This window comes from Emiliania huxleyi (genome assembly GCF_000372725.1).
Source record: "Emiliania huxleyi CCMP1516 chromosome Unknown EMIHUscaffold_18, whole genome shotgun sequence".
NCBI classification, from domain to species: Eukaryota; Haptophyta; order Isochrysidales; family Noelaerhabdaceae; genus Emiliania; species Emiliania huxleyi.
The window spans coordinates 711,030-737,294 of NW_005200784.1; the positions used below are offsets into that span (position 1 = coordinate 711,030).

General features: G+C 67.4%; 9 protein-coding genes across 9 annotated transcripts; 4 read left to right on the forward strand and 5 right to left on the reverse strand.

The window, feature by feature from the left end:
• Window positions 1-832: 832 nt before the first annotated feature.
• Window positions 833-3,911, reverse strand: EMIHUDRAFT_309669 (hypothetical protein; the record flags this gene model as incomplete). The annotated part of the gene is made up of 9 exons (XM_005783471.1): window positions 833-1,276; window positions 1,422-1,630; window positions 1,763-1,920; window positions 2,020-2,171; window positions 2,373-2,603; window positions 2,702-2,761; window positions 2,797-3,042; window positions 3,111-3,164; window positions 3,267-3,911. The coding sequence occupies 9 exons, from the start codon at window positions 3,909-3,911 to the stop codon at window positions 833-835; spliced, it is 2,199 nt and encodes a 732-aa protein (XP_005783528.1).
• A 336-nt stretch (window positions 3,912-4,247) lies between these two features.
• Window positions 4,248-6,008, reverse strand: EMIHUDRAFT_203209 (hypothetical protein; the record flags this gene model as incomplete). Its single annotated transcript, XM_005783472.1, has 3 exons — window positions 4,248-4,499; window positions 4,572-5,531; window positions 5,889-6,008. 3 exons carry the CDS (start codon window positions 6,006-6,008, stop codon window positions 4,248-4,250), a joined length of 1,332 nt encoding a protein of 443 aa, XP_005783529.1.
• A 755-nt stretch (window positions 6,009-6,763) lies between these two features.
• On the reverse strand, window positions 6,764-7,702 carry EMIHUDRAFT_203210 (hypothetical protein; the record flags this gene model as incomplete). The annotated part of the gene is made up of 5 exons (XM_005783473.1): window positions 6,764-6,789; window positions 6,893-6,995; window positions 7,047-7,082; window positions 7,181-7,385; window positions 7,650-7,702. 5 exons carry the CDS (start codon window positions 7,700-7,702, stop codon window positions 6,764-6,766), a joined length of 423 nt encoding a protein of 140 aa, XP_005783530.1.
• A 60-nt stretch (window positions 7,703-7,762) lies between these two features.
• EMIHUDRAFT_203211 (hypothetical protein) lies at window positions 7,763-8,305 on the forward strand (the record flags this gene model as incomplete). Its single annotated transcript, XM_005783474.1, has 1 exon — window positions 7,763-8,305. One exon carries the CDS (start codon window positions 7,763-7,765, stop codon window positions 8,303-8,305), a length of 543 nt encoding a protein of 180 aa, XP_005783531.1.
• A 1,863-nt stretch (window positions 8,306-10,168) lies between these two features.
• On the forward strand, window positions 10,169-12,476 carry CRT-1 (calreticulin). The gene is made up of 7 exons (XM_005783475.1): window positions 10,169-10,187; window positions 10,286-10,395; window positions 10,567-10,680; window positions 10,801-11,095; window positions 11,306-11,511; window positions 11,658-12,099; window positions 12,215-12,476. The coding sequence occupies exons 2-7, from the start codon at window positions 10,307-10,309 to the stop codon at window positions 12,260-12,262; spliced, it is 1,194 nt and encodes a 397-aa protein (XP_005783532.1). The 5' UTR covers window positions 10,169-10,187; window positions 10,286-10,306; the 3' UTR covers window positions 12,263-12,476.
• Window positions 12,477-12,908: 432 nt separating this feature from the next.
• Window positions 12,909-15,606, forward strand: EMIHUDRAFT_99332 (hypothetical protein; the record flags this gene model as incomplete). Its single annotated transcript, XM_005783476.1, has 6 exons — window positions 12,909-13,511; window positions 13,583-13,624; window positions 13,791-13,886; window positions 14,219-14,323; window positions 14,391-14,462; window positions 14,881-15,606. 6 exons carry the CDS (start codon window positions 12,909-12,911, stop codon window positions 15,604-15,606), a joined length of 1,644 nt encoding a protein of 547 aa, XP_005783533.1.
• Window positions 15,607-17,248: 1,642 nt separating this feature from the next.
• On the reverse strand, window positions 17,249-17,605 carry EMIHUDRAFT_203216 (hypothetical protein; the record flags this gene model as incomplete). The annotated part of the gene is made up of 1 exon (XM_005783477.1): window positions 17,249-17,605. The coding sequence occupies one exon, from the start codon at window positions 17,603-17,605 to the stop codon at window positions 17,249-17,251; it is 357 nt and encodes a 118-aa protein (XP_005783534.1).
• A 961-nt stretch (window positions 17,606-18,566) lies between these two features.
• On the forward strand, window positions 18,567-21,794 carry EMIHUDRAFT_203217 (hypothetical protein; the record flags this gene model as incomplete). Its single annotated transcript, XM_005783478.1, has 7 exons — window positions 18,567-19,199; window positions 19,401-19,549; window positions 19,774-19,827; window positions 19,966-20,105; window positions 20,134-20,252; window positions 20,727-21,511; window positions 21,704-21,794. 7 exons carry the CDS (start codon window positions 18,567-18,569, stop codon window positions 21,792-21,794), a joined length of 1,971 nt encoding a protein of 656 aa, XP_005783535.1.
• A 2,109-nt stretch (window positions 21,795-23,903) lies between these two features.
• On the reverse strand, window positions 23,904-25,071 carry EMIHUDRAFT_203218 (hypothetical protein; the record flags this gene model as incomplete). Its single annotated transcript, XM_005783479.1, has 3 exons — window positions 23,904-24,064; window positions 24,214-24,284; window positions 24,497-25,071. The coding sequence occupies 3 exons, from the start codon at window positions 25,069-25,071 to the stop codon at window positions 23,904-23,906; spliced, it is 807 nt and encodes a 268-aa protein (XP_005783536.1).
• Window positions 25,072-26,265: the final 1,194 nt, after the last annotated feature.

The following is a 26,265-nucleotide window of genomic DNA, read 5'->3' on the forward strand; positions in this document are numbered from 1 at the left end:
CGCCTGCCGAGGGGGAGTTTCGTCCCACGTGTCCAGGGTTACAATGCTGTACTCGAGCTCCTATGGGCGCAAGTGTCGCCGACCTTCCACGCCTCCGGCCCTTTCGGTATTTCCCCGACCCCGGCTCGGCAGCACGGCAGCTCGCCTCCAACCCCTCCCGGCACTCCATCCGAGAGGGCTTGAAGGGCTCGGAGGGCTCGGAGGGCTCGAGCTTCCGAGCCCTCCAGACCCCTCCGAGCCCTATGGAGCCCTCCAGCCCTCCAAGCCGAGCCCTACGAGCCCTCCGCGAGCCCTCCGAGCCCCCCGAGCCCGGCTTGGCGGCTCGCCCCCTAGCTCGCCCCTCCGAGCCCTCCGGGCACTCCATCCCTTGTGAGCCCTCCCGAGCCCTCCCGAGCCCACCAGCGCCACCCTCGTGCCTCTCTGCCCTCCGAGCCCTCCGAGCCCTCCGAGCTCTCCACCTCTCCCAAGCCCTCACGAGCCCTCCTACGCCTCGCTTGGCCAGCCCTCCCAAGCCCCCACCCCTCCCGAGTAGTGCCCTCCTGTGCCCTGCCGCCTGACACCTCTATCGGTGGAGGGCTTTAGGTCACGGTCCACACTCCCGCCCTCCTACCGGGCACCACACGGGCTCACGGGCACGGCGCGCACTCCCGTCTCCCCGGAAATGGCACACGGTCAAAGTCGCGGTGTGTCTCTTATTCAGGGTCTTTTTTACGCAGGCCGTGCCTCACTCTCTGACCGATGTGAGACATTTCCGATCTCGAGATCGAGATCAGATCGAGATCAGATCGAGATGGGTGGGGAGCACGGGAGCTCCAGGTATTCATAATGTGAGTCACCTGAAGCTGCCGCCCCCGTGGATGCGCATTCGCGGCTGTCCCGCAGAGGGCGCGGCGCCTGTCGCCGCTGCCGCCGCTCCGCTCTTGAAGAAGTGCGGCGCCACCTCCGCGAGCCAAGCGGCCTCGATCGTGGTGAGGTCGCGCATATAGAGCCGCGTGGTGAAGACGAGCTCGTTATAGAGCACGCAAGGCGCGCGGCGCGAGAAGAGGGCCGACGAGGGGTGGATTGAGACCGTCTGCCTCGAGACGAGGGTCACATAGTCCCCGCTCGGGCGACGCACCGCCGCCTGCAGGAAGAAGGCAGCGGCCAGCGCGCGGCGCAACTCGACCGACTCCTCGGAGCTGAGCGGTTGCGCGGCGCTCGCCACCCCGTCGGGCACGCGCCCGTCGCCGTCGCCGAGGCCAAGCCTGCGCGCGGTGGCGACGAGCTGCGTGCGCACCTGCGGAGCCGCGATGGAGCCGCGATGGAGCCGCGATGGAGCCGAGGCAGCGAGGTGCAGCCGAGATGCGGCGGAGGTGCAGCTGAGATGCGGCCGAGGTGCAGCTGAGATGCAGTCAAAGCATGCAGCCGACCCGCGTGCGCACCTGCACCGCCGTCTCGAGAGTGCGCCAGTTGAGGAAGTTGGCCTCGGCCCAGCGGCGGCCCTCGCCGCGCGCCTTGCCGCCGCCGCTCGCCGCGTCGTACGCTGACACCACGTGCAGCGCGGTGAGCGTGTCGCCGCCGGGAGAGCGGAAGCGGAGCCTCGACTCGTCGGCAGCCTCGCGGTGCGAGTGCGGCGAGTGGAAGAGAGCGCCTGCGCCGGCGGCAGGGGGGGGGCATGCGGTGGCGGGCGGGGGCATGCGGTGGCGGGCGGGGGCTGGCGGGGGCGGGCGGTGTGTCGCGGCGGCGATCGGCGGCTTGCGAGAGAGGCGCGCCGTCGGCACACAACACGCCGAGCAGGGAGAGCATCGGCCCAAGGACACGCCCGCCCCGCGCGGCGAGCAAGGCTCGGCCGTGGATCGGCTCGAGCGGCAACCGGGCGAGCAAGCGGCCGTCCGCCGTGAGCGCGCCGCTGTTGTCAAGGGCGCGCAGTGCGAGGAGCTCCTGGGCAAGAAGACAGGGGAGAGGGGGCGGTGGAGAGGCCACCGTCGGACGACGGCTGTGCGGGCGGCCCTGGGGGAGGGGGGGGGGGGGGTCGCGAACGCCTCGAGCGCCGCCGCGAGCGCGTCGGCGGGTGGCGGGGTCAGGAACTCGAAGGAGAGCACGTCCTTGACGCCGAGCGAGAGGAGGGAGAGCACCGTCGCCGAGAGGGAGCGGCGAAGCACCTCGGGCGCCGTGGCCTCCTCGAGATCGTCCTGCCGGCACGAGGGCCAAAGTAGTGGCGAGAGGGAGGAAGCGGTGGGAGGGAGGGAGCGGTGGGAGGGAGAAGCGGTGGGAGCAGGCAGCGGTGAGAGGAGGGAGCGGCGCGGCTGAAGCCACGACGCGGGGTGAGAGGGCGACGGGGTGAGAGGGCGACGGGGAGAGACGCGGACGGGGGAGAAGGGCGAGGCTTCCACCACGGAGGCGCGCGCAAGGCGGCAGGGGAGGGCGTTGCAGGAGGGCGTTGCAGGAGGGCGTTGCAGGAGGGCGTTGCAGGAGGGCGGCCGCGCCTCGAAGGTGCGCTCGGTGTAGAGGCGGAAGCACTTGCCTGCCGAGACGCGGCCTGCGCGGCCGGCGCGCTGCAGCGCGGCGGCGCGCGAGATTGGCAGCTGCAGCAGCGAGTCGACCCGTCGGGCGGCATGGTACGCCTATCGGGGGACGGCTTCGGACGCGTCCGGGACGGGTGCAGCGCCGGAGAAGCGGGGGAGGTGGCGGTTGCCTTTGACTTTGCGAGGCCGCTGTCGACGACGTACACGACCCCCTCGATGGTGAGGGACGTCTCGGCGATGTTTGTCGCGAGAACCGCCTGTCGCGGGAGGCTGCGTGAGGAGGAGTGCAGACCGGCGTGTGAAGCAAGCGAGCCCTGGCAAGCGCCTTGCGAGTGTTCGGAGGAGCCGGAGCGAGCGCTTCCATCTGCGCCGCTGGCGAGAGGGCGGCGTAGAGCGGCAACGGGAGCAGCGTCGGCGACGTGGCCGGCAGCAGCCGCGCGCGCGCCTCGATGGCGGCGGCGGCGGCGGAGATGTCGTCCTCGCCAGTGAGAAAGACGAGGACGTCTCCGGCCGGCTCGAGCTGGTGGATCTGCAGCACCTAATCAATAGCTAATTAATAGTGAATTAATAGTCTCCGGCCGGCTCGAGCTGGTGGATCTGCAGCACCGTCGTCACCACCGCCTCGAGGTAGTCCTCGCACGGCTCCGCGGCGTGGAGCACCTGGCAGGCAGACGGGCGCGGCAACGCTCAAGTCACAGCGGCATCGCAGATCGCGGCCGGGCACGCTCTTTCTTTCAGCTCGGCATTCGGGGGGCTGCTCACCTCGACCGGGTGAGATCGCCCCAGGACCTGCACCGCGGGCGCGCCGTCAAAGAAGGCGCAAAAGGTGTCGACCTCGAGCGTCGCCGACATGACGACCAGTTTCAGCGGGCCTGCGCCGCCTCCGTTGGCCGATCGGCGCCGCGCCTGGGCCGACTTGAGCAGCGCCAGGACCACGTCAGAGGCGAGGGAGCGCTCGTGCGCCTCGTCAACGATGAGCGCAGAGTAGGCGGAGAGCAGCGGGTCGGAGGCGGCCTCGCGCAGGAGCATCCCGTCGGTCACAAATTTGATGGCTGTGCCGCCGCGCTTCGGAGGCCTCCGGTCAAAACTCTCGTCGAAGCGGACGGCGTAGCCGACGAGCGAGCCGACGGGACAGGCCTGCTCGGCGGCGACGCGGCGCGCGAGAGAGACGGCGGCGACGCGGCGCGGCTGCGTTATGCCCACTGCGCCGGCCTCGGTGTAGCCGGCGGCGTGCAGGAACTGCGGAACCTGCGTGCTCTTGCCCGAGCCCGTCTCGCCAGTGAGGATGAGCGTCTCTGCGGCGGCCACCTCACGGAGCAGAGCGCGCCGCGCCGACCAGATTGGGAGCTTCCGCCGTGTGGCGAGGAGATCCTCGCCAGTCGGCTCAGAGCGCGAACGTTTTGTCATCGTGGCTGTCCGGTGCGAAGTCCGGTGCGAAGGCGATGCGAAGGCGATGCGAAGGCGAAGCGAAGGCGAAGCACACGTCGATGACAAACGCGGAGTGGTGCCGTGCTGTCGAGTGCTGACGTCCGGGGCTTCTTTGTTTCTTTTTTTGCGGCCGCCTTCCGAGCCTCACTTTCTTCACCTTCCTACCTAACCTAACCCGCCGTGTGCCATGTGCAAAAGGCAGTTGCCTTTGCGGTGTCGAGATGGTGCAGAGCGGCGGTGAATTCTTTTAGTGCCCTTGTCTTCAGACTTCACCTTTCTTTCTACCTAACCTAACCCTTGTAACGCATCAAGCCCTCACTCCGGCGTTCCCACTCCATGCTCCACCCGCGGGTCCGGCCCTACAGTACATCCGCCCCCCCCCGCAGGGCCCGCGCTCCATGGCCGCGTCACGAGGGAGCGCGATCGGTACAGCTTCGACTTGAGGATGAGCAGCTCTCCCTTGGCCCGCGCGACGCTCGCTAGCGACTCCTTCTCGCGCTTGAGCCCCTCCGACTCCTCCCGCACCGTCTCGAGCGCGCGCTGCGCGGCCGCGTTTCTCCGCGCCAGCTGAGGCAGGGGAGGGGAGTCCGAGGTCAGCACTCTGAGGGTCCGGGCAGCCGCCGTCCCCGTCTCGCGCACCTCGTCCGCGTGCCACTGCGTCGCCTCCGCCGCCGCCTCCACCTTTGCGCTCCTCGCCTCCAGCGCCTCCACCTGCGCGCGCAGCGCCGCCTGCGCCTCGCGCTCCCCGGCCAGCGCCGCCTCCCGATCGGCAGCCTGCGCCCGCGCTTCGGCCAGCGCCTCCCGCACGTCGCCAAGCCGGGCCTCGAGCGCGCGCCGGCCGTCAATCGCGTCGGCGACGGCGCCCTCGAGCTGCGCGTTCCGCGCCGCGACGGCCCCCGCCTCGCTCTCGACCGCATGCAACGCCGCCTCGACCGCCTCCCGCGCCGCCTGTGCCTCGCCGAGCTGCGATTCGAGGACGGCGGAGCGCCGCAGCGCCGTCGCGAGCTCGGCCGCCCGGCGCTCGCCCGCCGCCTGGAGGGAGGCCGCTGTGACCAGCCCGCCGCGGAGGTCGTCGACCAACGCCTGGTACGACTGCACCTGCTCGCGCAGGGACTCGGCGTCCGAGGCCAGCGCGGCCTTGTCGTCCGCCAGCTGCACCAGCAGCGCCTGCAGCTTGCCCACCTGGCCCGACGGCGCCACGTGGTTATTCTTGGACGGCGCCAGGCGCAGCTTGCCCGCCTCCTCGCCAAACATCAGGGCGTCGAGGGCGTCGCGCCCCGCGGCGTCGCCGGGCTGCAAAGGCACCGTCACGAGCACCGCCACGACCGCCTGCCCGGCTAGGGACGGCTGCAGCAGCCGCGTGATTGCAGAGTTGCGAAAGTGCAGCACCGGCTTGTGGGCGGCGAGGGCGTGCACCACCGCCTTGAGCCAGTGCAGCGACTTGTTGATGGCGATTCCCTCGCTCACGCGCTGGCGCTCCCGGTTGAGCGTCGCCGCCTCGGAGCCGGCGAGGTCGACGAGAGTCAGCACTCCCGAGGAGAGGTCCGACAGGCTCTCGCGCGAGTCGCCCTCCCCTTGCACCTCCACGAGGCGTGCGGCCTCGACGCGCAGCCGCACGACGGTGTGGGCGTGGGGTGTCGAGGTGTCGAGTCAGTGTCGAGGTTTGGTGTCGAGGTGTCGAGGCCAGGCCTCAGTCTCCAGTGAGACGAGACAGCCTCTGGGGGGAGGCGGGGGCCCTAGAGGGTATCCATGCGGGGGGGAGATGGGGATTTTTTGGGACTTTTTTCTTTTTTGCGATTTTTTACTCGTTTTCATGGGAATTCGCCGTCCTTGCGGCCATGCTATCACGCCTTGCGACAGCCTGTCGGCCGCTGCTGAACGTGCCCTGCTGCACAATTGACCACCTGCATAGCTCGTGGCCTTAGTCTTCGGCATTCAGTGACGACCTGATCGTACGGCCAGTAGGAAGGTGTCCTTCCAGCGCGTGCACGCTTCTGACGCAATGCCCGTCACAAACTGCCTCGGCGACTGGCTGCTGGCACTCTCGAGGCTATGCCTACACAGCCTCGCGCGCATGGGCAGTCAAGAGGGACCATGCACTTTCTCAGGACAGCGCCAGTGCCTCTCCCTTGGACCGGCAAACGTGGTGGTCTCGTGTCACCAATGTGGGACCAGTGCGGCATCGCGCCATCGACAGCTCTGAACTGCGCCTCACCACTGACCGGGAAGGCCGCCAAGTGGGTCAGCACCGGTCGCACATTGTGGCAGCAGTCAGCAGCGCATGTCTGATAGCTAGAGCAGCAGCGTCAGGGTCGCAGGGTCGGATCATGTCAAGCCTCTCGCCCGGCCGGCCGTGTGCAGACGTCGGCCTGTCTGCTGTCTGGAGTGATCTGTCGGCGGTCAGTACGACCAATCAGGTCGGAGTTTTCTGATGGTTGGAGGGTCTATCTGTATGTACTCCTCGAGATCTCTCCAAATCTGCCCTCTGATCAACCGTGATCATTCGGGAAGTCGGTGCTAACGGAGACTAACGGAGCCAGAGCCCCGTTTCCGCACTGCTGCGCGGCGCACGGTGCCTCCGGGGGCCCCCGCCTCCCCCCAGAGGAGACAGCCCCTAATTTCACTCCTCGATGGTTGTGTGATAAGGGGTCGCTCGTCTACAACAATTGTACGCTCATCCTCGTTACTCGAGCTCTAGAGCCTCGAGCTCCTAGAGCCTCCTCTACGCTCTCTAGCTCTACCCACGAGCCAGATCCAGCTCGCAGCTGCGCAACCGCGCGGAGCGAGCGAAGCGCCAGGCCGCGAGGGTAGTGAAAAGGTAAATTTCAAACTCAACACAAGCAGTCACGATCAACGTCTGCGCACGAGGTGTAAAGTCACCGACGCCGCGGCTAGCCTCCCCCCCCCCCTCGCCCACGGCGGCGGCGCCCCCCCGCCCCCGCCAGGAGCTCTGCCTCTACCTCTCCCGCCGCCGCCTCGTTGCCGTCCCTCGGCGTCGCGGTGCTTCCTGCCCTTGCAGTGCTCGGTCAGCTGAGCCACGCTGGTGAAGGCGATGTCGCAAACCTCGCAGAAGCGGCCCTCCTCCCGCGCCGCCGCCGCCCGCGCCGCCTGCACGTGCTTCTTCCCCTGCAGGTGCTCGCGCAGCAGCGCCTGTCGACGAGAGCGGGCGGCGGAGGGTGAGAGCCGTGGCAGGGCCGGGTAGGGCCAGGGAGGGGAGGAGGGGAGAGGGCCTGCGAGGTGACGCTCACGCCGCACATCTCGCAGCGCAGGCCGACGACGCCGGGAGCCTCCACCGGCTCCTCGTCGTCAGCGCCCTTCACTCCGGAGCGGCCGCGCTTGCGGTGCGGAGCCGCCGGCTGCGTCGGCGAAGGCAGCCGGCCGTCGCCATCCGAGTCGCCGCCAGAGGCGCCGTCCGAGCCGAGCTCGGCCAGCTCGGACTCGAGCTTCGCGATCCTCTCGTCGAGCTCACAGATCGTCCGCCGTCGAATGTTGGCCGAGGGCGCCGCCGCCGGACTGGCGGCTGGACTGGCGGCAGTTTGCACCGGTGCTGGTGGCGAGGCCAGGCGCGGACGCGTCGCTCGGCTGCGGCGACGGCCCGGCAGGATCGTCGAGTGACTCTCCCACCACGGACGGGGGCTTGGGCCGCTCGATGTTGAAGCCATCCGCGGCGGCGGCGGGAGCGTGGCAGCGTGTCCGAGAAAGTTTATCGATCCACACTTCGATAGACCGAAAGTAAGATCGTTCGGTGCAGAAACGCCGGCCATGCCCATGTAACGCACTTGTGCTCGATTTTTGGTTTAGAAGTGTCTCCAAGTCTTCTGGACCCATCGATGGCCGTCGCCTCGACGCCGCTCGTCGCGGCACCATCGTGCCCGGCCTGGGCGAAGCGTCGTCGCGGGTTCCCGCCGCAGTTCGACGGCAAGCCGTGCGAGCCTGCCGAGGAGGAGGACATGTGGCTGTGCAGAGCCGACGGCCGCGCGCGCAGCACCGCCGACCTGAAGCGCCTGGCGACCGCCGCTCGGGTGCGAGCGAAACGAGCAGGAGATGCAGCCGCCGCGAACACGCGCGATCGGCAGGCGCGCGACCAGCGCCGCCGGCAGCGTGAGCAGCACGACCGGCGCGCAGCGCCGGCGGTCGCCAAGACCGTGCGCCCACAACGCGGCCAGTGCGGCTGCCCGGCGCACGCGGTGTGCGGCATGTGCGTCGACCAGGGCAAGCTCGCCGCGGCCGAGCAGGCGGCCATCGACCTGGAGACGCGCTTCCACGCCTCGACGAACGTCGTCATGGACCTGGAGCGGCCCGAGGACGAGACGGCGGCGCTGCAGCGACGCATCAGGCGCGCAGGACGACGGTGCAAGCATGTCCGAGGGTGAGTAGAAGTGTGTGGAGGTTTGGTAGGCTGTAGCGTCGTCGCGCGTAAGAAGAGTGGTGAAATTTAGAAAAGGAGTTGCGGTGTTGATCGCCGCGGGAGCCCTCTTATTGGTCACACTACGTCTCCAAGTCTTCGTCCCGCGTCGGACAACAACGTCTGTCCCACACACGCACAGACGCGCACATACATCATGCTCAGGCACCCCCGCAGTGACACAGTAGTGGTTTGAGTCAAACCACACAAGTACTAGCAGAGAGTGCACACACACACCTGAACACACAAATCGCTCTCTCTCACACCTGAAGAAGAGATCTGATCTCTCTCACACCTGCCTTGGCGAGTGAGGCCTGAGGGTCGTAAGAATCAAAGCCTCTTGGTGTCATTGGTGCCAAACGTGCTCAAGCGCGCCGAAGAGAGACGGTCTACACTCGAGGGAGTTAGCGAAAGTCGCACGGGCAGAGGGGAGACCGAGGGCTCCGCGCTCCGCACCGGCAGTCCGCACCGCCTCGCGAAAGGGAAGCAACGATCAACTCCAGCTTGGACTTGGGTGCGCCGAGCGCCGGCGCGTAGGTCGCGACCGACGCGCAGCGGTGGCTCGTCGCGTTGAACGTATCCTGGTCAGAAGAAAGCTGAAGATTTTGCAACTGCTGCCCAAGTTTTGTTGATGGGCTGCAACTACATCCTGCCACCTTGGACACCTCGACACCTTAGACGCAAAACCCCTTGACAACACTCGACACCTGCTCGACACCCTCGACACCCTCGACACCCCTCGACACCCCTCGACACGGACAAGCTTGGTCCCAGCCTCGACAGGCCTCGACAGGCCTCGACAGGCCTCGACAGGCCTCGACATCTCTATCCCTCGACAGCAGCTCGACACCCTCGACACCGGGCCTCGACACCTCGACACCAGGGCTCAGACTGGAGAGAGAGAGAGAGAGAGAGAGAGAGAGAGAGAGAGAGAGAGAGAGAGAGAGAGGAGAGAGAGAGAGAGAGAGCCTTCTCTCTCGTCTGTAAGGCCCATGGTAAGGCCGCGAAATTCTTCGCCGCTCTGCGGACGGCAGCGTGTACCACGCGCGCAACCTGCACTTCTTCTTTACGGAGCTGATGGCCGAGCTGGTGTACGCCGGCGTCTTCAGATCTTCAGAAACGGAAACAGACAACCCAAGGGAGGGATGGGAGGACGGCACGCCGCCACCACACAGGGATTTTAAGAAGAGGGGTGTGGTGCGCTATCCGTCTGAGATCTCTGTACGGACCGCGCGCAGCCCGAGACCTCAGCGCGCCGTCGAGAGCAGCTTGGCAGGCATTGGCCTGTCCGAGGTTTTCCGGGCAAACAAAAAGGAAGGCGCTCTCAAAAAGGAAAAGAGAGGGTCCCGAGCACTTTGCGTTTCCGGAAATTTCCAGGGAAAACAGAGGGTGTTTGGTGCTCCATTCGGAGTTTCCCTGAGTCTGAGAGCTGGTCTGGGGCAAAATCTGAGGCAAAATTGAGGAAATCGGCAAACTACCCGGGTATTTTCCAGGACCAGGTATGTACCATGAAAAGTTAGTATACCCGCAAAATACCGGTATTTTGCCGATTTTGCTGATCTCGGCCCCAAAATAGCCTCAGACTCAGCTCAGTTACTGAGGCTCAGAGCCCCAAAATGACGATTTTAACGGAGTTTTCCGAACAAAACAGAAAGGAAAGAGGTGGTAGAGAAAAAAGGAAACGAAAACAGACGGGGTGCGAGAGGAAAACCTCGGACAGCCCAAGGCAGGCATGGCCGACGAGACCGCGGCTGATCAGGCGCGCCCTGATTGCTGGCAAATCGTGGATTGCTGTGAACAGGCCAGCAAACACGTCATTGCTGACAGCGCACACGATCCAGACGAGAGACGTGCGTGGCGCCCACATCACATCACGCCACCGCATACTCCGCCACCCACCCGCGCCCGCCATCGCACCGTCACGCGCTCTCCCCTCACCGCTCCGCAGCCCTTCCACTCCTCCGCAAACATGGCCGCCGCTGTCGCTTCCCTGATCGGCCTCTCTGGCGCGTCGTCCACCGTGTACTTCGAGGACGACTTTACCAAGGGCATGGACAAGTGCGCGCGCCTGCTCACCTCGCGATTATTACCCCCCCGCCGCTCTCGCCTCCCTCCCACCGCCTCCCCGCCCGCTCCCACTGGCCGCCTCCACTGCTTGCCTTTCGCACTCGCCTTGTCGCCGCCCAGCCGCATCGCATCGCATCGCATCACACCGGCTCACCGCGGCAGGTGGACGGTGGGCACGATGCCGGGCAAGGAGATGGGCAAGTGGGACGTCACGCCGGGCAAGTGGTTCGTCGACGAGGAGGCGAATAAGGGCCTCACCATCACCGAGGACATGCGGTGCGCGCGCCTCCGCCTCCGCCTCCGCCTCCCCGCCCTCCTCGTCTCGTGGCGGTCTCCCTCGCCACGCTCGCCCCCGCCTGCGCGCCGTCCGCGAGCCGCCTCCCGCCCCCTCCGCAGCTTCTACTCCATCACCGCGCCCCTCGACAAGCCCGCCTCGTCCAAGGGCAAGGACCTCGTGATTCAGTTTTCGGCCAAGATTGAGAACCACCAGTATGCCTTCTGCGGCGGCGGCTACATCAAGCTGCTGCCCGCGGGGACCAAGGCGGAAAGCTTCAACGGCGACGACGAGTACCAGATCATGTTCGGCCCCGACCTCTGCGGCTACGACGTGTCGCACGTCCACCTCATCTTCAACCACAAGGGCGAGAACCTGCTCAAGACGGACAAGATCTCGCTCGAGTACTCGGACAAGGCGTGACCCCCCCCCCCCCCCCCCCCGCCCCTCTCCCGCCTGCGCCCTCCCAGGCCCCGGCGGCTGCCACCTGTCCCTGCGCTGCCGCCTCCCCCCCGCTCTTCTCCCTCGCCCCGCCTCCGCCGCCGCCTCCGGACCCTACCCCTGGGGACCCTACCCCCTCGAGCCTGCCCTCACCCGCCACCGCCACCCGCCGCCGCCGCCGCACAGAACGAGTTCACCCACCTCTACACGGCGCACATCAAGCCGGACGGGACGTACGAGGTCTTCTTCGACCTCGAGTCCAAGGCCAAGGGCAAGATCGTCGAGGACTGGGGCTTCCCCAAGCCGGAGATCGACGATCCGGACGACAAGAAGCCGTCCGACTGGGTCGACGAGACAATGATGGACGACCCCGAGGACAAGAAGCCGGAGGGGTGCGGCACACCCCTACCCCCTTCTCCGCATCCCCCCTGCACGTCACCGCTCACCGCCCTCACCGCCCTCACCGCCCTCACCACCCCTCCTCCACGCACCCTCCCCCCTCGCCCCTCACGCCGCCCCGCCCGTCGCCGCGCCGCAGGTACGATGACATCCCGGCCCAGATCCCGGACCCGGACGCGACCAAGCCCGACGACTGGGACGACGAGGACGATGGCGAGTGGGAGGCGCCCATGGTGGACAACCCCGACTACAAGGGCGAGTGGTCGCCCAAGCGGATCGACAACCCGGCGTACAAGGGCGAGTGGAAGCCAAAGCAGATCAAAAACAAGGACTACGAGGAGGGCGTGCAGCTGGCGGCGTACGAGGGCGCGATGCTCGGCTTCGAGCTCTGGATCGTCAACAACGGCACTATCTTCGACAACATCCTGGTGACGGACGACATCGAGTACGCAAAGGCGCAGGGCGAGAAGCTGTGGAAGCCGACGCAGGAGGGGGAGAAGGAGGTCAAGGAGAAGTGGGACAAGGAGAACAAGCCGGACGAGCCGGAGGGGGGCGAGGAGGACGGCGAGGATTTTGACGAGGTGCTCGCGCGGCTGGCGCCCCCCCCGCTCGCCGCCCGTAGCACTGCCTCGCCCGCCCGCCCGTTGCCCTGCCCCCCTCACGGCTTCTGGCTCACGCCCGCTCCTCTCGCGCCAGGACGAGGAGCCGCCCGAGGAGGAGGAGGAGGAGAAGGACGAGCTGTAGGGCGCGATGCCACTCTACGACTGAGGGGAGGATCGACTCTCGCGCTCGCCAGGCGCCCCCCTCCGTGCGGCCGGCCCGCTGGCAACGCAGAGCGCAGCAGCAGCGCACCGGCGCGGGGGGCTTTTGGGAGGGCGAGCGAGGAGTACTGTCGTGATGGGGTGCCGTCGTTGTTTGAGTAAGATGATATCGTGCGACGAGCGCGTGATGCCACCATTATTGATGTCGCAAACGACTCCCACCCTCCCTCACCCCTCGTGCGCCGCACGAGCACCGACGACGACCCGCGACGAGGGACCGCGACCGACGCCGACCGACGAGCGACCGACCGGCCCGCCGGCCCGCGGCCGTCGCGTCCACCAGCCTCCCCGCTCCCGGGCAGGGCGTAATTTTTTCTCCTGTGTGACCACAGGCGCGCGTTTCTCTTACTAAATAAATAAATAAAACGGACATCCCAAGGCCCAAGCTGCGTTTCTCTAAATAAATAAATAGAGCAGTACACTCCAGGAGAGATGGGCGACGCACGAACACAGAGGCACGGTGCGCACCCAAACTGCGTTCTCTCTCTCTCTCTCTCTCTCTCTCTCACTGCGTTTCTCTTCAGCGAAATTCTTTATCGCTGGCCTCGCTACAGCGCCTCCGTGCCTCAATGTACATGCACCGCGTCGCTGCGGACGAGGTCGCCCTCTCCGGCTCAGGCTACGCAGCCGCGGCGCTGCAGGCGGCGCTGTCTCAGTGGCTTGTCGCCGGCGGCCACGTGCTGCTCCGTGGCTGCCGTGACCAGGCGCTCATCGCGGCGAGCGCGACAGCGTTTGCGCTGGCTCAGGCCGCAGGCGCTCTCGACGCCGAGGCCGAGGCGCTACAGCTCACGCTGCGCTCCCTCAACGACGGCGCTGAGCGCGGCCCGGAGTGGCAGCGCGAGCGGCATGTGCCGCCGGGAGCGGACGACGCCTCGGACGGGAGCTCGGTGCAGGCCTCACTCATCGCGGCGAACGTGCACGGCGGCAAGCCGGAGCGGCCGCTGGTGCCTCCGCCGCCGTCTGCCAACCTCCCGCCCGGCTGCGTGCGGGCGCCCGACGGCTCGCTCCGGCTGCTGTCGCCGGCGCTGCTCTCTGCGGGTGAGTGCAACCTGCTGGTGGCGGGCGGGGTGGCGATGATGGCGGGGGCCTTCTCGCGCCGCGGACAGACGACGCTCGGCATCTCGCCCGCCCTCTCACACCGCCTCGCCGGCCAGCAGCCCCTCGCCCGCGCGGTGCCGCCGCCGCCCCGCCGCCAGCCGAGCTGTGGAGGGGCGGTCTTTTCACACCGCCTGGCTGTGAACAGGTGCCGCTGCTGTACCTCGCCGTCGAGCGGGCGCGCCGCCGCGTGTGCACCGCCTTCGGCACGCCGCCCGAGCGCACCCGCCTCTCCGACGCCACGCTCACCCGGCTAAGGCCCACACCGCCCCTCGACGGAGCTGAGGAGGGCGGCGGGCGGGACGGCTGCGCAAGGCTGTGAACGGCGCCTCGTCAGGCGGCGAGGCTGTGAGCAGGCGGAGGATGGGCGGCTGGCGAGCGAGGCTGGCGCCTTCGACGTCGGCCTCTGCCGCGGCGACCACTTCAGCTACTGGCGGCCGCACATCGACAAGGTGCGCGCAGTGCCCGAGCCTATCCCTGACCCGAACCCCGTCCCTACCCCAGCTGCCCGAACCCCGACCCCGACCCCGACCCCGACCCCGACCCCGACCCCGGACTATCCCCAGGACTCCGGTGCCAGAGCCTACCCTAACTCAACCCCGACCCTACTCCTCTGACCCTGACCCTCACTAGCCCAAGCTGTGGCACCCAATGGCCGGTGGTATGTGCCGCGCCCCACTCAGACCAGGCCGCTTGGCCGGAGCGCAAGTCTGTCCACTCTCCCCCCCACTCTCCCCGCAAGGTGGTCTCCACTCTCCCCCCCACTCTCCCCCCCCCCCCGCAGGTGTCCGTGCCCGAGTACGAGCACTCCGCCCTCCTCTACCTCGGACATCACGGCGCGGACTTCGACGGAGGGCGGCTGACCTTCTTCGATCCGGACGCAGACGCGGTGCCGCTGCCCCTTGCGCCCTCTGCCCTCCCTGCGCAAACCTCTTCACGCCGCGTCCGTGGTGCAGGTTGTGCTGCCCGAGGCTGGGCTGCTCGTCTCCTTCCCCTCGGGGCCGCCCTCACTGCACGCCGTCGAGAGAGTCACTCGAGGGGCGAGGCGACGCCCCCCCGACGCCCCACGGCCTGAGATCTGCCCGAGAGAAGGCCGAGGCCATGCACGAGGCCTGGCCGAGGCCTGGCCGAGGCCATGCACGAGACCTGGCCGAGACCTGGCCGAGACCTGGCCGAGACCTGGCCGAGACCTGGCCGAGGCCTGGCCGAGGCCTGGCCGAGGCCTGGCCGAGGCCCGAGCGGCGCGGGCCCGCCGTTCGCTCCTCGCCCCGTGGCCGCGTCAGCTGATCCCGCTCCGTGCCCCCCCCCGCAGGTTCGCTCTCACGATGTGGTTCACAACCGCGCCTCCCGACCCGTCCTCGCCACTCGACTCTGCCCACGCACGCCCCCGCCTCGGCCGGGCGCACACCGCGGCGGCGGCGCTTTCACACCTCCGGCTGTGAACAGGCCGCCCTCCTCGAGTGGGCGAGCCGCGCGGCCGACGCCGAGGACCCCTCCCCCTCCCCCTCCCCCTCCCCGCCCCCTCCGCCTCCTCCGCCTCCTCCGCCTCCTCCTCCTCCTCCTGGCTGCTGCACCGAGGGGCTCCTGACGCGCGAGGACGCTCTCGCCTCGGCCGCGCTCTGCTCGCTGCCGCCAAACGACCCGCTCTGCGCAGCTCTCCTGGCGAGCCGCGCGCGCGGCGCCTCCTCGCTCCCGCTGCTGCTGCGGCGCGCCCTCCGCCTGCCAGCACTGCTACCCGGCGCACTGCCGCCCGGCGAGTCTGCCGCCGGCGCGACTTCGTCTGGGTCGCGCCTGCCCGTCTGCGCCAGCACCAACCCCCTCGCGCGCGCGCCACGCCTCCCCGAGCCGGGGAAGCCCGCCCTCCCCCTTCTCGACGGCTTGCTCGCCACCCTCTCCGCCTGCGGCAGCGAGCCCGGCACGCTCGCGCAGCGGCTCGGCGGGCGGGTGCGGCTGTACGACGCGCTGCTACAGACGCTGCTCCGTGCTACCGCCAAGGGCGCGGCGGCACAGACCCACGCCGAGCGCCTCGCCTCGGCCTCCTCGCCGCCCGCCGGCGCCGCCACTGGCATTGCGTTTGCGAGCAGCGCCGCTATCGCCGCCGTCGGGGCCGGACAACCCACGAGTGCTCCCACGGAGGGCTCGGCAGACGATCCTTTCGCCGTGTTTGGCTAGGGCGTGAGCGCAACACGATTTTTACTAAAAACCGTACTAGCTCATCCCGGCCTTGCTGCTCACGGCCGCAAGGCCTTGCTGCTGCTCATCACGGCCTTGGGCATCACGGCCGCTTCCGCCGCCGGAGACTTTCGGCGTCGGCTCGCAGTAGTAGCACGCGGTGTCGAGCCTCAGCCTCTCGAGGCAGGGCCCGTCGCGAATGGCCTTGGCGTCTGCGAGGGTGAGCCACGCAGGCACGCGGCCGACCGGCCACATGTCTCCTATTGCAAGCCGGTCGGGGCGGCCGATCGCCTGGAGCATCATTCGGGCGCGATCCTTGCCCAAGCACTCAAAGTCGAGCTCGACGAGGTAGTGGAAGCGGCCCTCCTGGCAGTGGTCGTAAAAGCGGTCGCCTTCGGCGGGGCAGACCTGCTCGAGCGGGTAGAGGCGGCGGTAGTGCTGCCACGCCGCCCAGCAGGCCGCCGCAAGGAGCAGGAGGTACGCCGGCAGCCGGTAGCGCAGAAATCTCCGCCGCGCCGCGCGCCGCTCCATCCGCGCGCGCTTCTCGCCCATGCTGAGGTACGCTGAGTGGCGCCACACACTCCGGCTTGGGAGCGAGCAGGATTCACAGCCATTCTGGTGGCACATTCCGAGGTTAGCCCTTCCTACCTGTGTGTGTGTGTGTGTGTGTGTGTGTGTGTGTGTGTGTGATACTCACTCACCCTTCCTACCTATGTGAGCTCTCAGTCGCGCGTGTTTTGTGTGAGGAAGGGCGCTTGGGTCTAAATTTAGTGCGTGTGAATGAACTTTAGAGCGCGCCCCTAAATTCGCGCTAAAGTGCACTAAAGATGCAGTATGTAGATAAACACTTCACAGCCTTGTTGTTGAGAAGAAAATACCAGAAGGCGCTGTGCGCTGGTCTGTGAGAGGTTGAGGTGCGAGCCCTGGAGGCCCTGGGGATGGGGGGAGACTACCCGCGGGCCTAGAAGGCCCGCGCGCAGGGGGGTGGGGCATTGAGACCGGTCATGAATGAGTCGTGCGCGACACGCATACATTGCGAGCAGCGTTGTTGATGTTCTGCGCGTCGCCACAGACGGCGGCGCGAGAGAGCTCTGTTGCGAGTGGTGCTGGGCGAAGCCCCGGGCGCTGCCGGAGGCTGTGCCGTAGAGCGTAGTCGGTGCGGTCGACGGCGCTCGGGCTGCCGACCTCTTTGGCGAAGTTGAAGATGAAATCTCTTGCTTGGTTGGCGGCGCGATCCTGCCGCCCTGGCTTTCGACGAGACAAATTTTGACGATTCCGTTCTTGACATGGAGCGCGTCGTAGACGTAGTACTGTCCCTTTTGTGCTCTTTGACCCAGCCTCTGAGGGAGGGTGTAGAGGATGTAGAGTGTAGAGCGCTGTAGAGCTGTAGAGATGTAGAGCGCTGTAGAGCTGTAGAGCTCTACATCCGCCGCGTGACGAGGCGGGTGCGTTGTAGAGCGATGTAGAGCGCGATTTTGTTGTAGAGTTTGTTGTAGAGGCTCTACAGCCAAACCGCCGGGAAGGCAGTGACTCAAAGAGGTCGAGTCGCACTAATGGGGTGTCTCCGAGCTTACTGGAGCTCTGATGGACGGCCCTGACTATCCCTGACACACAGAGAGTCACTCTGACGGCACACAACACCCTATAACTGCGTCATGACCAGCCTGCCATGCGTCGCCGGTGCCGCATTCGTCGCAGTGCTTCTGTAGCAGGCGGTGGACTGTCGGCTGCAAGGACGGTCGCATTTGCGCGAGGCGAGGCGAGCAATGCTGCGCGTTGCATGCGCTATGCCTCGCGCCAGCGCGTGCGGGAGCTCCTGGCTGAGCGTTGAGTCCAGGCGAGTTGCGCTGGCCACTATCGCTACGCCGAGCCGAGCTGACGCGCCGAGGCGCCGGCCAGTCGCAGCCGTGAGGCATGCCACAGCAGCAGAGGCACCTGCCACCCATTGGGCGGGCAGACAGAAGGCCAGGGCAGCACTGGCAAGTGCAACGCGCCTCATGTCGGAGAGCGACCGTGCCTCGTTCGCCGCTTTTGATGTAGAGTTTGTTGTAGAGATTTCACGTTGTAGAGCGCCTCTACATCGCTCTACAACGCACCCGCCTCGTCACGCGGCGGATGTAGAGCTCTACAGCTCTACAGCGCTCTACAGCGCTCTACATCTCTACAGCTCTACAGTGCTCTACACTCTACATCCTCTACACCCTCCCTCAGCCCAGCCTTTGCCGGTCGCATGGACGAGCGGGCCCTGTGACTTGTGGCCGCGCTCTTTGCACCCAAGAACCTTGAGCAAGGTTTGGTCGAGGGTGCTGCCGAAACCAAATTTGTGGCCCAGTGACGCAAAGCATCCGCCGTGTGCTGCCGAGCCCTGCCCAGCCTGCCTGGTCTTTGTGAGGGCGCAGGCACCTTGACTTCGTAGTGGACATCGCGCTGGGACTGCAGGTCCCCGCCGATCTCACACATGTCGGCCGTGACGTGCCGCCCCTCGTTGAGATTCACACAAAAACACAACAAAACATTGTTAAAAATCTCTCTCAAAAACACTACCCCGGACCCAAGACTTGCTTGCGCCAAGAGCAAGACGCACTCAAGCAAAAAGAGAAATCTCACCCCGCAAGGACACCCTAAGCAAGGGATTCACGCCGCGCACACAAAAAACCGCGAAGATCTGCCTCCCTCTCTCTCCATCTGTATTCAGGAGAGACGCCTGAGAGAGATTTTTATTAACCAACAATGTCATGCCCTCGCTGAGAGCTCCTGTACTGCAGAGGGGTATCTCTACTCTAATTCCTCCCCCGTAAGGTGAAAAAGAAATAAATCCCTGGGAGTTGTGCGTTTACGTGAGTCTTCCGGCGCTTCCCGGCAGAAGCAGCGCGGGTCGGCCCCGATTTGCTCGATCGTGACCAGCGCGCCGGTGCCGTGGCTCGCCGTCCTCCCGCAGCTTCTGAGAGCCGCCGAGGTCGATGGTCAGGGTTGGCGACGACACCGCCGAAACCGGGTCCTTCCTCTGCCGCCCTGGCACCGGCTACAGGACCCGCACTGGCAAGACGTGCTGCCCAGCGAGCAACATCCGGCAAGACAACCTGCACAGCTGGTTCCGTGCGGATGCGCGACTCTCCTCCATGAGCGGCGGCGTCGCCAGTATCTCGCTCCGCCTCTACTTTCGGTACGTCTTCAACGAGCGGGTCGAGTGGCGGCCGCTCCGGTGGGAGCTCCTGAGCGAGATGCACGGCCGGCGCGTGCATGTTTCTGCTGCATCGACCGACCTGCGGTACGCGTGGCACGTCCATCCGGACGCCGCCTCGCTCGCGCCCAACGCGGCCGACCTCCCCATTCAGCTCCGCCTTCCGGACGGCGCCGGCTCGACACCGCTCACCGTTCGGCTGCACGCGAGCTTTGGCGTGCGCGCGTGGGATCCGGCGATACAGATGTGCATCGACTCTGAGGACGTCGTCCACGTCGACCCGGGCAGAGGCCAAGAGATGCTCGTCGAGGGCGAGGCGCTCACCAACCCCGTCACGCTGACCCCAGCAGGACACTCGCGGCCCCGCCCGGAACCGCCTCTGGTGGCGGCGCTGAGCGCGGACCGCAGGCTTGTGACGCTGCGGCTGGGCGGGCGCGGCGCCGACGAGATCGAGGACGCAGCCGCCATCTCGCGCGACCTCGAGGCGCCGTGCAATCAGCAGCCGCAGCCGCAGCCGCCGCAGCAGCTGCGGCAGCCGCCGCCGCCGGAGCAGTGCTGGCGGGCGCGACTGGTTGCGGGCGCGCTGGACGCGACCGCCTTTGGCGCGCTGCAGGCCGACATTGCCACCGGCCACCGATTGGCGGGCGCGCTGTTTGGCGAGGCGCGATCGCAGGTGCCCGCAGAGGCGGCGGCGCACGCGCAGCGCCCGCTCATCGCGCCGGCGTGCGTGGGCCTGAACTTGTACGTGCGCAGCGCCGACGGGTCGCCGGCGACGGGGAAGCTGCACTCGTCCCCGGCCCTAGATGCGGGCTGCACGTCCTTTGCACTCCGGTCCGAGAGGATGCGTCATCAGTCCCGCCGCATGGGCCCTGTACTCATGGCCCCTGTGCTCGCATATGTGCAGTGCAGGAGGCGGCGTTCACAATCCTCCCTTCCGTGTCTCCACACTGCAGGCACGTTCACAGCCCTCACGCCTCGCACCGCAGGTACCTCGCGATGGGCGCCCACGCCATCATTGCGCGGCGAGGCGGCGAGGCGATGTGGCACGTCCACTTCAGCACGCCCGAGGCCTTCAGCCACAGCGGCGAGGGAGGGCGGGGAGGGCCGCGCCTCGCCAAGCAGATGCCCGGGGCGGGGGAGCCCCCTCCTCTCTGACCCTCCTACGGCCGTTCCTACAGGCCGAGCCTCGCGCAGCAGATCGCCAGGTGCGACGCCGCCCTCCCCGGCATGCGCGGCGAGTGGGAGATGGCGCCGCCGACTCCATTCGGGCCCTCGCTCGCCGGCGCGAGGACCGGCCGGCCTGCCGCTTGCGAGCAGCGTCTCTTCACGGCTCTGCGCGTGAGCAGGCGCGTGGATCGCCGACGCGCCCGGCACCTTCGCCGTCTTCGTCATGGCGAAGGTGCGGCAGGACGACGGCTCGCAACGAGGCTCCTTCGCCCTCCTCGCCCCCACCTTTTACGTTCAGGTCGGCGAGCAGGGAGCGCTCCGGCCGCCGCCCTCGCCGCCGCCTCCGCCGCCGCCCTCGCCGCCGCCGCCGCCTCCGCCCTCGCCGCTGCCCTCGCCGCCGCCGCCGCCTCCGCCCTCGCCGCTGCCCTCGCCGCCGCCGCCGCCGCCGCCCTCGCCGCCGCCTCCGCCGCCGCCCTCGCCGCTGCCCTCGCCGCCACCGCCGCCGCCCTCGCCGCCGCCGCCGCAATCGCCGCCGCCGCCGCTATCGCCGCCTCCGCCGCCGCCCTCGCCGCCGCCCTCGCCGCCGCCCTCGCCGCCGATTTCGCCGCCGCCGCCGCCGCCGCCCTCGCCGCCGCCTCCGCCGCCGCCCTCGCCGCTGCCCTCGCCGCCCTCGCCGCCGCCCTCGCCGCCGCCGCCGCCCTCGCCGCCGCCTCCGCCGCCGCCATCGCCCCCTTCCCCTGCGCCATCGTCGTCGCCGCCGCCGCTGCCGAAGGGCCCGCTGCTGTGGAGCGATGAGTTCGACGGCTCCTCCATCGACGAGTCGAAGTGGATGCACGACAACTCGCCGCCGGAGAATGGCGAGGAGCAGGACTATGTCGGCCCCGGCCGCGGCACTTCGCGGGTGGCAGATGGCTCGCTCGCCCTCACCGCGCGGCGTTCGGCCGACGGCACCGTGACCTCCGCCCGGCTGACCACGCTCTGGCGCTTCAACTTCACTTACGGCATCGTGGAGGCGCGAGTGCGCGCGCCGCTGGTGGCGGGCCTCTGGCCCGCGTTTTGGATGCTGGGCACCGACCTGCTCGACCCGAACATGGGTTGGCCCGCATGCGGCGAGATCGACGTCATGGAGATCTTTGGCACCCGGCGCGGCGCTGCTTCCTGCTCGACAGTGCACAACTCGCGCCACTCGTGGGGCACGCTCGACCCGCTCGAGGGCGGCTGCTTCGCCCTCGAGGAGCCGGAGCCGGCGTGGCATGTGTGGAGGTTGCTGTGGACGCCGCGGCGCATCGCCTTCTTCATCGACGACGGGCGCACGCCAATCTACTCGTACTCGCCCGCGCAACGGACGGCGGCCAACTTCCCATACACCAGGCCGCAGTACCTGATCGCTAACTTGGCGGTGGGAGGCGACGGCCCCTCGCAGCCCGTCGACTTCTCCGCGCTCGATCCGCCTGGCACGACCCTCTTCCTCGACTACGTTCGCGTCTACGCCCTTCCCGACGGATTGGACGAGCTGGCCGAAATGAGCTGGCCGAATGACGTCGAGCGGCCGACGCTGTCCATGCCGTCGCAGCCCCTTCCGAGTCCGCTTCAACCCCTGTTGCCGCCGCCGCCGCCGCAGCCCCTTTCGCCGCCGCCGCCGACGACTGGTCTAGCAGTAGACCCTGCGAGTCGGCTCGCCCTCGGAGCTGTCGGCGGCGCCGTCGCCGCGCTTGGTGCGCTCGGCTACTTTGCCCGTTGCCGGCGCAGGATGCGTGGGTACGCGAGAGCTGTCGACAGCGACGCGGCGCACGAAGCGGCGAGAGTTGCCGAACCCGAAGAGTGTGTGTATGACCTATGACGTGCGCGATCAGTGTACAGTGATCGAGGGGGAGGGGGCACGAGGGGGAGGCTCTCTCTTGGAGTGTACGATTTAATACAATCTTGACCACACAATCACAGTGTTCACACGTACAGAGGTCATACGTACAGCATCCTTTGGCAACTGCCACTGAGCGCCTGGAGCCATGCCTGCCAGAGCCGCAAGGCCACAGTGGTGGGCGGCATGTGCTTTTGATTTCTTTTATTGAAATTCTTTTCTAGGCTGTGGGCGCCGCCATGTGCGGGGCATGCGCCAAATGCGGAGGTCATAGAAAGAATTTTACAACGAAACTCCCTCGCACGACACTGGGCACGGGACTGGCGCGCACTGGCACTAACACAAAAGAAAGAAAGATAATCCCTACGTGTGGAACTCCGGCTACGCCAACGACGGCGTCTCGTGGCGGCTATGCTGGCCCATGCCATTTATCGAGCCACTCTCATCACCCTCCTCCACGCGCCCGACGGAGTCCGACCGCCGGGACACGGGCGACCCCGGCGAGAAGGCGCCCCCCCCCCGCAGGCTCGCCTCGCGGGACGGCGCTGCGGACGACAGCGGCGACACGCGCCCCGCCGCCCACGACCAGAGCGAGGCGCCTGCGGCGGCGAAGTAGTCCATTAGTTCATTGATTAGCGTCGAATGATAGCCGCCCCACGAGGAGCGCCAATCGACGAGGACCGCGAGATGCCTCCGAGCGATCCGCCGACCTGTTCACGCGTACAGCCGTGAAGTGACGCTCCGCTGTCCCTCGGCCGCCCACCCAGCCTACTGCTACTGTGCTGCTGCTACCGCCACAGCTACCACTACTACTCTGCTACTGCCACCGCAGCCGGCCACCGAGTCGCGGGTCGACGAGCCCGGAGAAGCAGACGCTGGGCCGCCGCCCCTGCGTGGGGGGGCGTGGGGGGAGAGAGGCCGGCCCGCGAAAGCGACGCCGCCCGACAAGCTCGGGTCGCGTGACGGGCCTATTCTTGATTGGAGCCGTGACCAGCTGGCCATCACTCAAGCCCGACAAGCTCGGGTGCCTATGACGCATCGCACTGCTCGCTGCGGACCAGCTAGGAGTGCTCGCCGGGGGCACTGCGACGGACCGGCGGAGGGCGGCGGCGAAACGCGGCCTGCCCAACTCCACAGGAAAGCGCCTATCGCCAGCCAGTCACGGCGTCGGTGAGTCGAGAAGCCTCTCTGCGGGCGGGTGCCATATCTCCCCATATCTCCCCATATCTCCCCATATCTCCCCATATCTCCCCCAGACTCGGCGGGCGGGTGCCGGCGGAAGAGGCGGACGACGACTCGCCTCGCGACCCGCCCGCCTACGAACAGTCGATGCTCGTTCATAGTCGAGGAGGAGGAGGAGGAGGACCCGCCTCGCGCGCCCGCCTCGCTGCCGCCGTGCGATCCGCCCGTGCCGCCGCCCACCGCTCCGCCCTGCCCCTCCATCAGCCTCACCTGTCAGCCACTCAACGCTCCTCAACAACAGGGATGCCTCCTCACCGCCGGCCTGCCCCGACCTGCCTCGCCCTCACCGGGACGGTGAAAGCGCCCCCTGCCCGCGCACCCGCAAAAGCGCCCCCCCCCCGCAGGCTCGCCTCGCGGGACGGCGCTGCGGACGACAGCGGCGACACGCGCCCCGCCGCCCACGACCAGAGCGAGGCGCCTGCGGCGGCGAACTAGGCCATTAGTTCATTGATTGGCGTCGAATGATAGCCGCCCACGACCAGAGCGAGGCGCCTGCGGCGAAGCAACTTCCTTTCGATGAGTTCACGTTCAAGCACAGCCGCCTCACGGCCAGAGCGAAGAGCGCCGATGGACGACGCCGACGGCGACCGCGAGAAAGCGCCTGTGATTGCACTCAATCAATTCAATTTCCTATTAGCGCTGCTTCATCATAGCCGGACTAGGACAAGGCGCCTCTTCCTCCAGACAAGCTCGGGTCGCGCGAGCCGCACCCCTCGCAGCCCTGCTCCCCTGCACCGCCCACCGCCCCGCCACCCACCGCCCCGCCGCCCTTCCCCTCTCCACCCGCCGCCTCGCCGCCCTGCCCCTCGCCCTCGCGGCCCCGCACGTGCGTGAGAGCGACGTCGCCTATCATCCGCAATCCACCACCAGCTGAACAGCGGACTGGAGTCCGGCGTGCTTCGCCGCGTCGATGCCCTTCTCCAGCCACGCCGCCACCGCCTCGTTCTTGACCTTGCGCGCGAAGTGTGCCGCCGTCCTCCCCTCGCCGTCGGGGCGAGAGCGGTCGGCGCCTAGAGGGGCCGTCCATTCATTAAGCGAGGCTTCAACCCTGTGCCCCGCTCCGCACTAGAGAGGACACGGCGCCGCGCGAGACCAACAGCCGGCAGCACGCCTGAGCAGCGCCGGCGGCCATGTTGTGATGAGCGGTTTGGTCATGGACCGGCGCGGCCAAGGCGGCACCGCGCCTCGCTGCCGCTCCTCGCCATGCATGCGAAGGAAAGCGCGGTCTGCCTACGTGTGAGGAGGCCTCCGAAGCCTCGGGGATGGGCCCGCAGAGACTGCGAGGGCTGGAGGTCGCTTGCCCCGTCATGTTCGGCTTGTCGACCTCTGCGCCCGCGTCGAGGAGCAGCCGGGCGCACGACTCCTTCCCCATGATGCACGCCTCCACAGAGAGATTAGGCTTAGGGCTAACCGATAGGATTCTCCCACCCCATGATCCGCACAACGCCTCCATCAGCGCCGTCACGCCCGCCCGGCTCGTGATTTCCACGCTGCAGCCGGACTCGAGCAGTTTCTCGACAATCGCGTCGTGCCCGTTGACGCAGGCGTACTTGAGCGGCGTCAGTCCAGACCGGCCCGGCCTGTTTACGATGTCCTGCTGGAAGGGGTCCGAGCGCGCCTCGGCGAGCAGCCGATTCACCTCGACGCGGTCGCCGTTGAGGCAGGCCTTGCAGAGCGGCGAGTCGGACCGATCCGTCCACAGCTCCTCACACATGTTGGGGATAGAGGGGCTCTCGCCGCTCGACTTGCTGGACAGCTCCTCGTACGCCTCTGAGATGCTCAAGAAGAGGGCTGCATCGCCGTCCTTCTTGTCGGGGTGGTGCTGCAGCGCGAGGGTGCGGAACGCACGCTTGATTTCGGCAGGGCTCGCGTCGAGGCTGACTCCGAGCACCTCGTTCGCGGTGAGTTTTCGCTGCCTTGAGAAGAACATTGCGCTACCTGTGGCCATGCGGTGCCCAAGAGAAAAAGAATTGAGCAGGGAGTGCGCCGCGAAAGCTGCTCGACAGGCTGCGGGCATCGCTGCGGCAAAAGAGCCCGCCCTCTACTTTGCTTTCGCCGCGTTTTACGACAACTTTCGGTTTATCATAGCCGCCGAACTTTAGCTCGCTGTTTCTTTGTATATAGGCGTCTCGCAGAAGAAAAAAGAATTTTACAAAGCTCCCTCGCACAACACTGGGCACGGGACTGGCGCGCACTGGCACTAACACAGGTACACCACTGGAGCCGCCTAAGCGACTCCCGCGAGGACGGCGAGGCACTTAGCTCCGTGCACTCGACCGCCCTCGCCGCTGGCAAGCTCATTCACAATCTGCTCTGCGATGGCCGTGTGAAGAACGACTGAGATGCGCTGCTTCTGCAGCCCCAGCCAGCTCTTGGTGGTCCAAGTCACCTCATCGAGGTACTGGGCCCGCGTCAGCTTGTTCTGCAGCACGTTCGCCGCCCCCACAGAGGATCTCGCCGACCCCCTTCCCAAACCCACCGAACGACTCGAACAGCAGCAGCCGCACGTCGACGTCCTTGTCCTCCCTGGCGTAGCGATACTCGCCGCCATAGGACGGTATGCGGCGATCGCCGCCCACTACCCTGCCCCCCCTAGTATGCCATCGGGACCAGTCCCCTGCCCCCTCTCGCCCTTGCTCTTCCTCTCTCCCTCCATTCCCTCGCCCCCATACCCCTCACACTCCCCTCCATCCCCCTCCCCCTCCCCCTCGCCTCCCCCTCCCTCCGCGCGGTAGGGCCCATGCCCCTCGACCATGTTCCGGTAGAACGCCTCGGTGTTGCCGAAGGCGACAAAAGCGCCCTTCCGACCATGCTCCCCGCCGCGGGTGAGGGGGCAGACAACCTTGACATCGCCTGAAAAGCGCTTGCCGCCCCTGCCAATGTTGCACGCGTCCACGTCGGGTTGTTTGTTGTAACTCTGACCGGGTGCCCACAGGGCCCAAAAAAAGAAATGAAAAAAGAAATGGGGCACCCCCGATCGCAGCACTTCGTGTTGGCCAGTCGAGAAATTGAGAGTGTGACTAGGAGGGTGGGACGCTGGGGATTCTCAAAGGTATACCCTTGGAATGGCCGGATCCAGCCTTAAAATACGAGATCGCGCGCGCTTCACGCACAGCACCGCCTGTTCTCCGCGGCTGTGTGACGACGCGTGCCGTGTACCAGCAGAGTTGGGCGCGCGCGGCGCGACGGCGCCCGCGAGGGAAGGCGCGGG

Bases quoted from the DNA above. Each gene is read 5' to 3' on its own strand.
- CRT-1 (XM_005783475.1), top strand. From the start codon at position 10,307: ATGGCCGCCGCTGTCGCTTCCCTGATCGGCCTCTCTGGCGCGTCGTCC. The intron at 10,396-10,566 runs GTGCGCGCGCCT...TCACCGCGGCAG, and splicing joins TTTACCAAGGGCATGGACAA to GTGGACGGTGGGCACGATGC. The intron at 11,512-11,657 runs GTGCGGCACACC...GCCGCGCCGCAG, and splicing joins GAGGACAAGAAGCCGGAGGG to GTACGATGACATCCCGGCCC.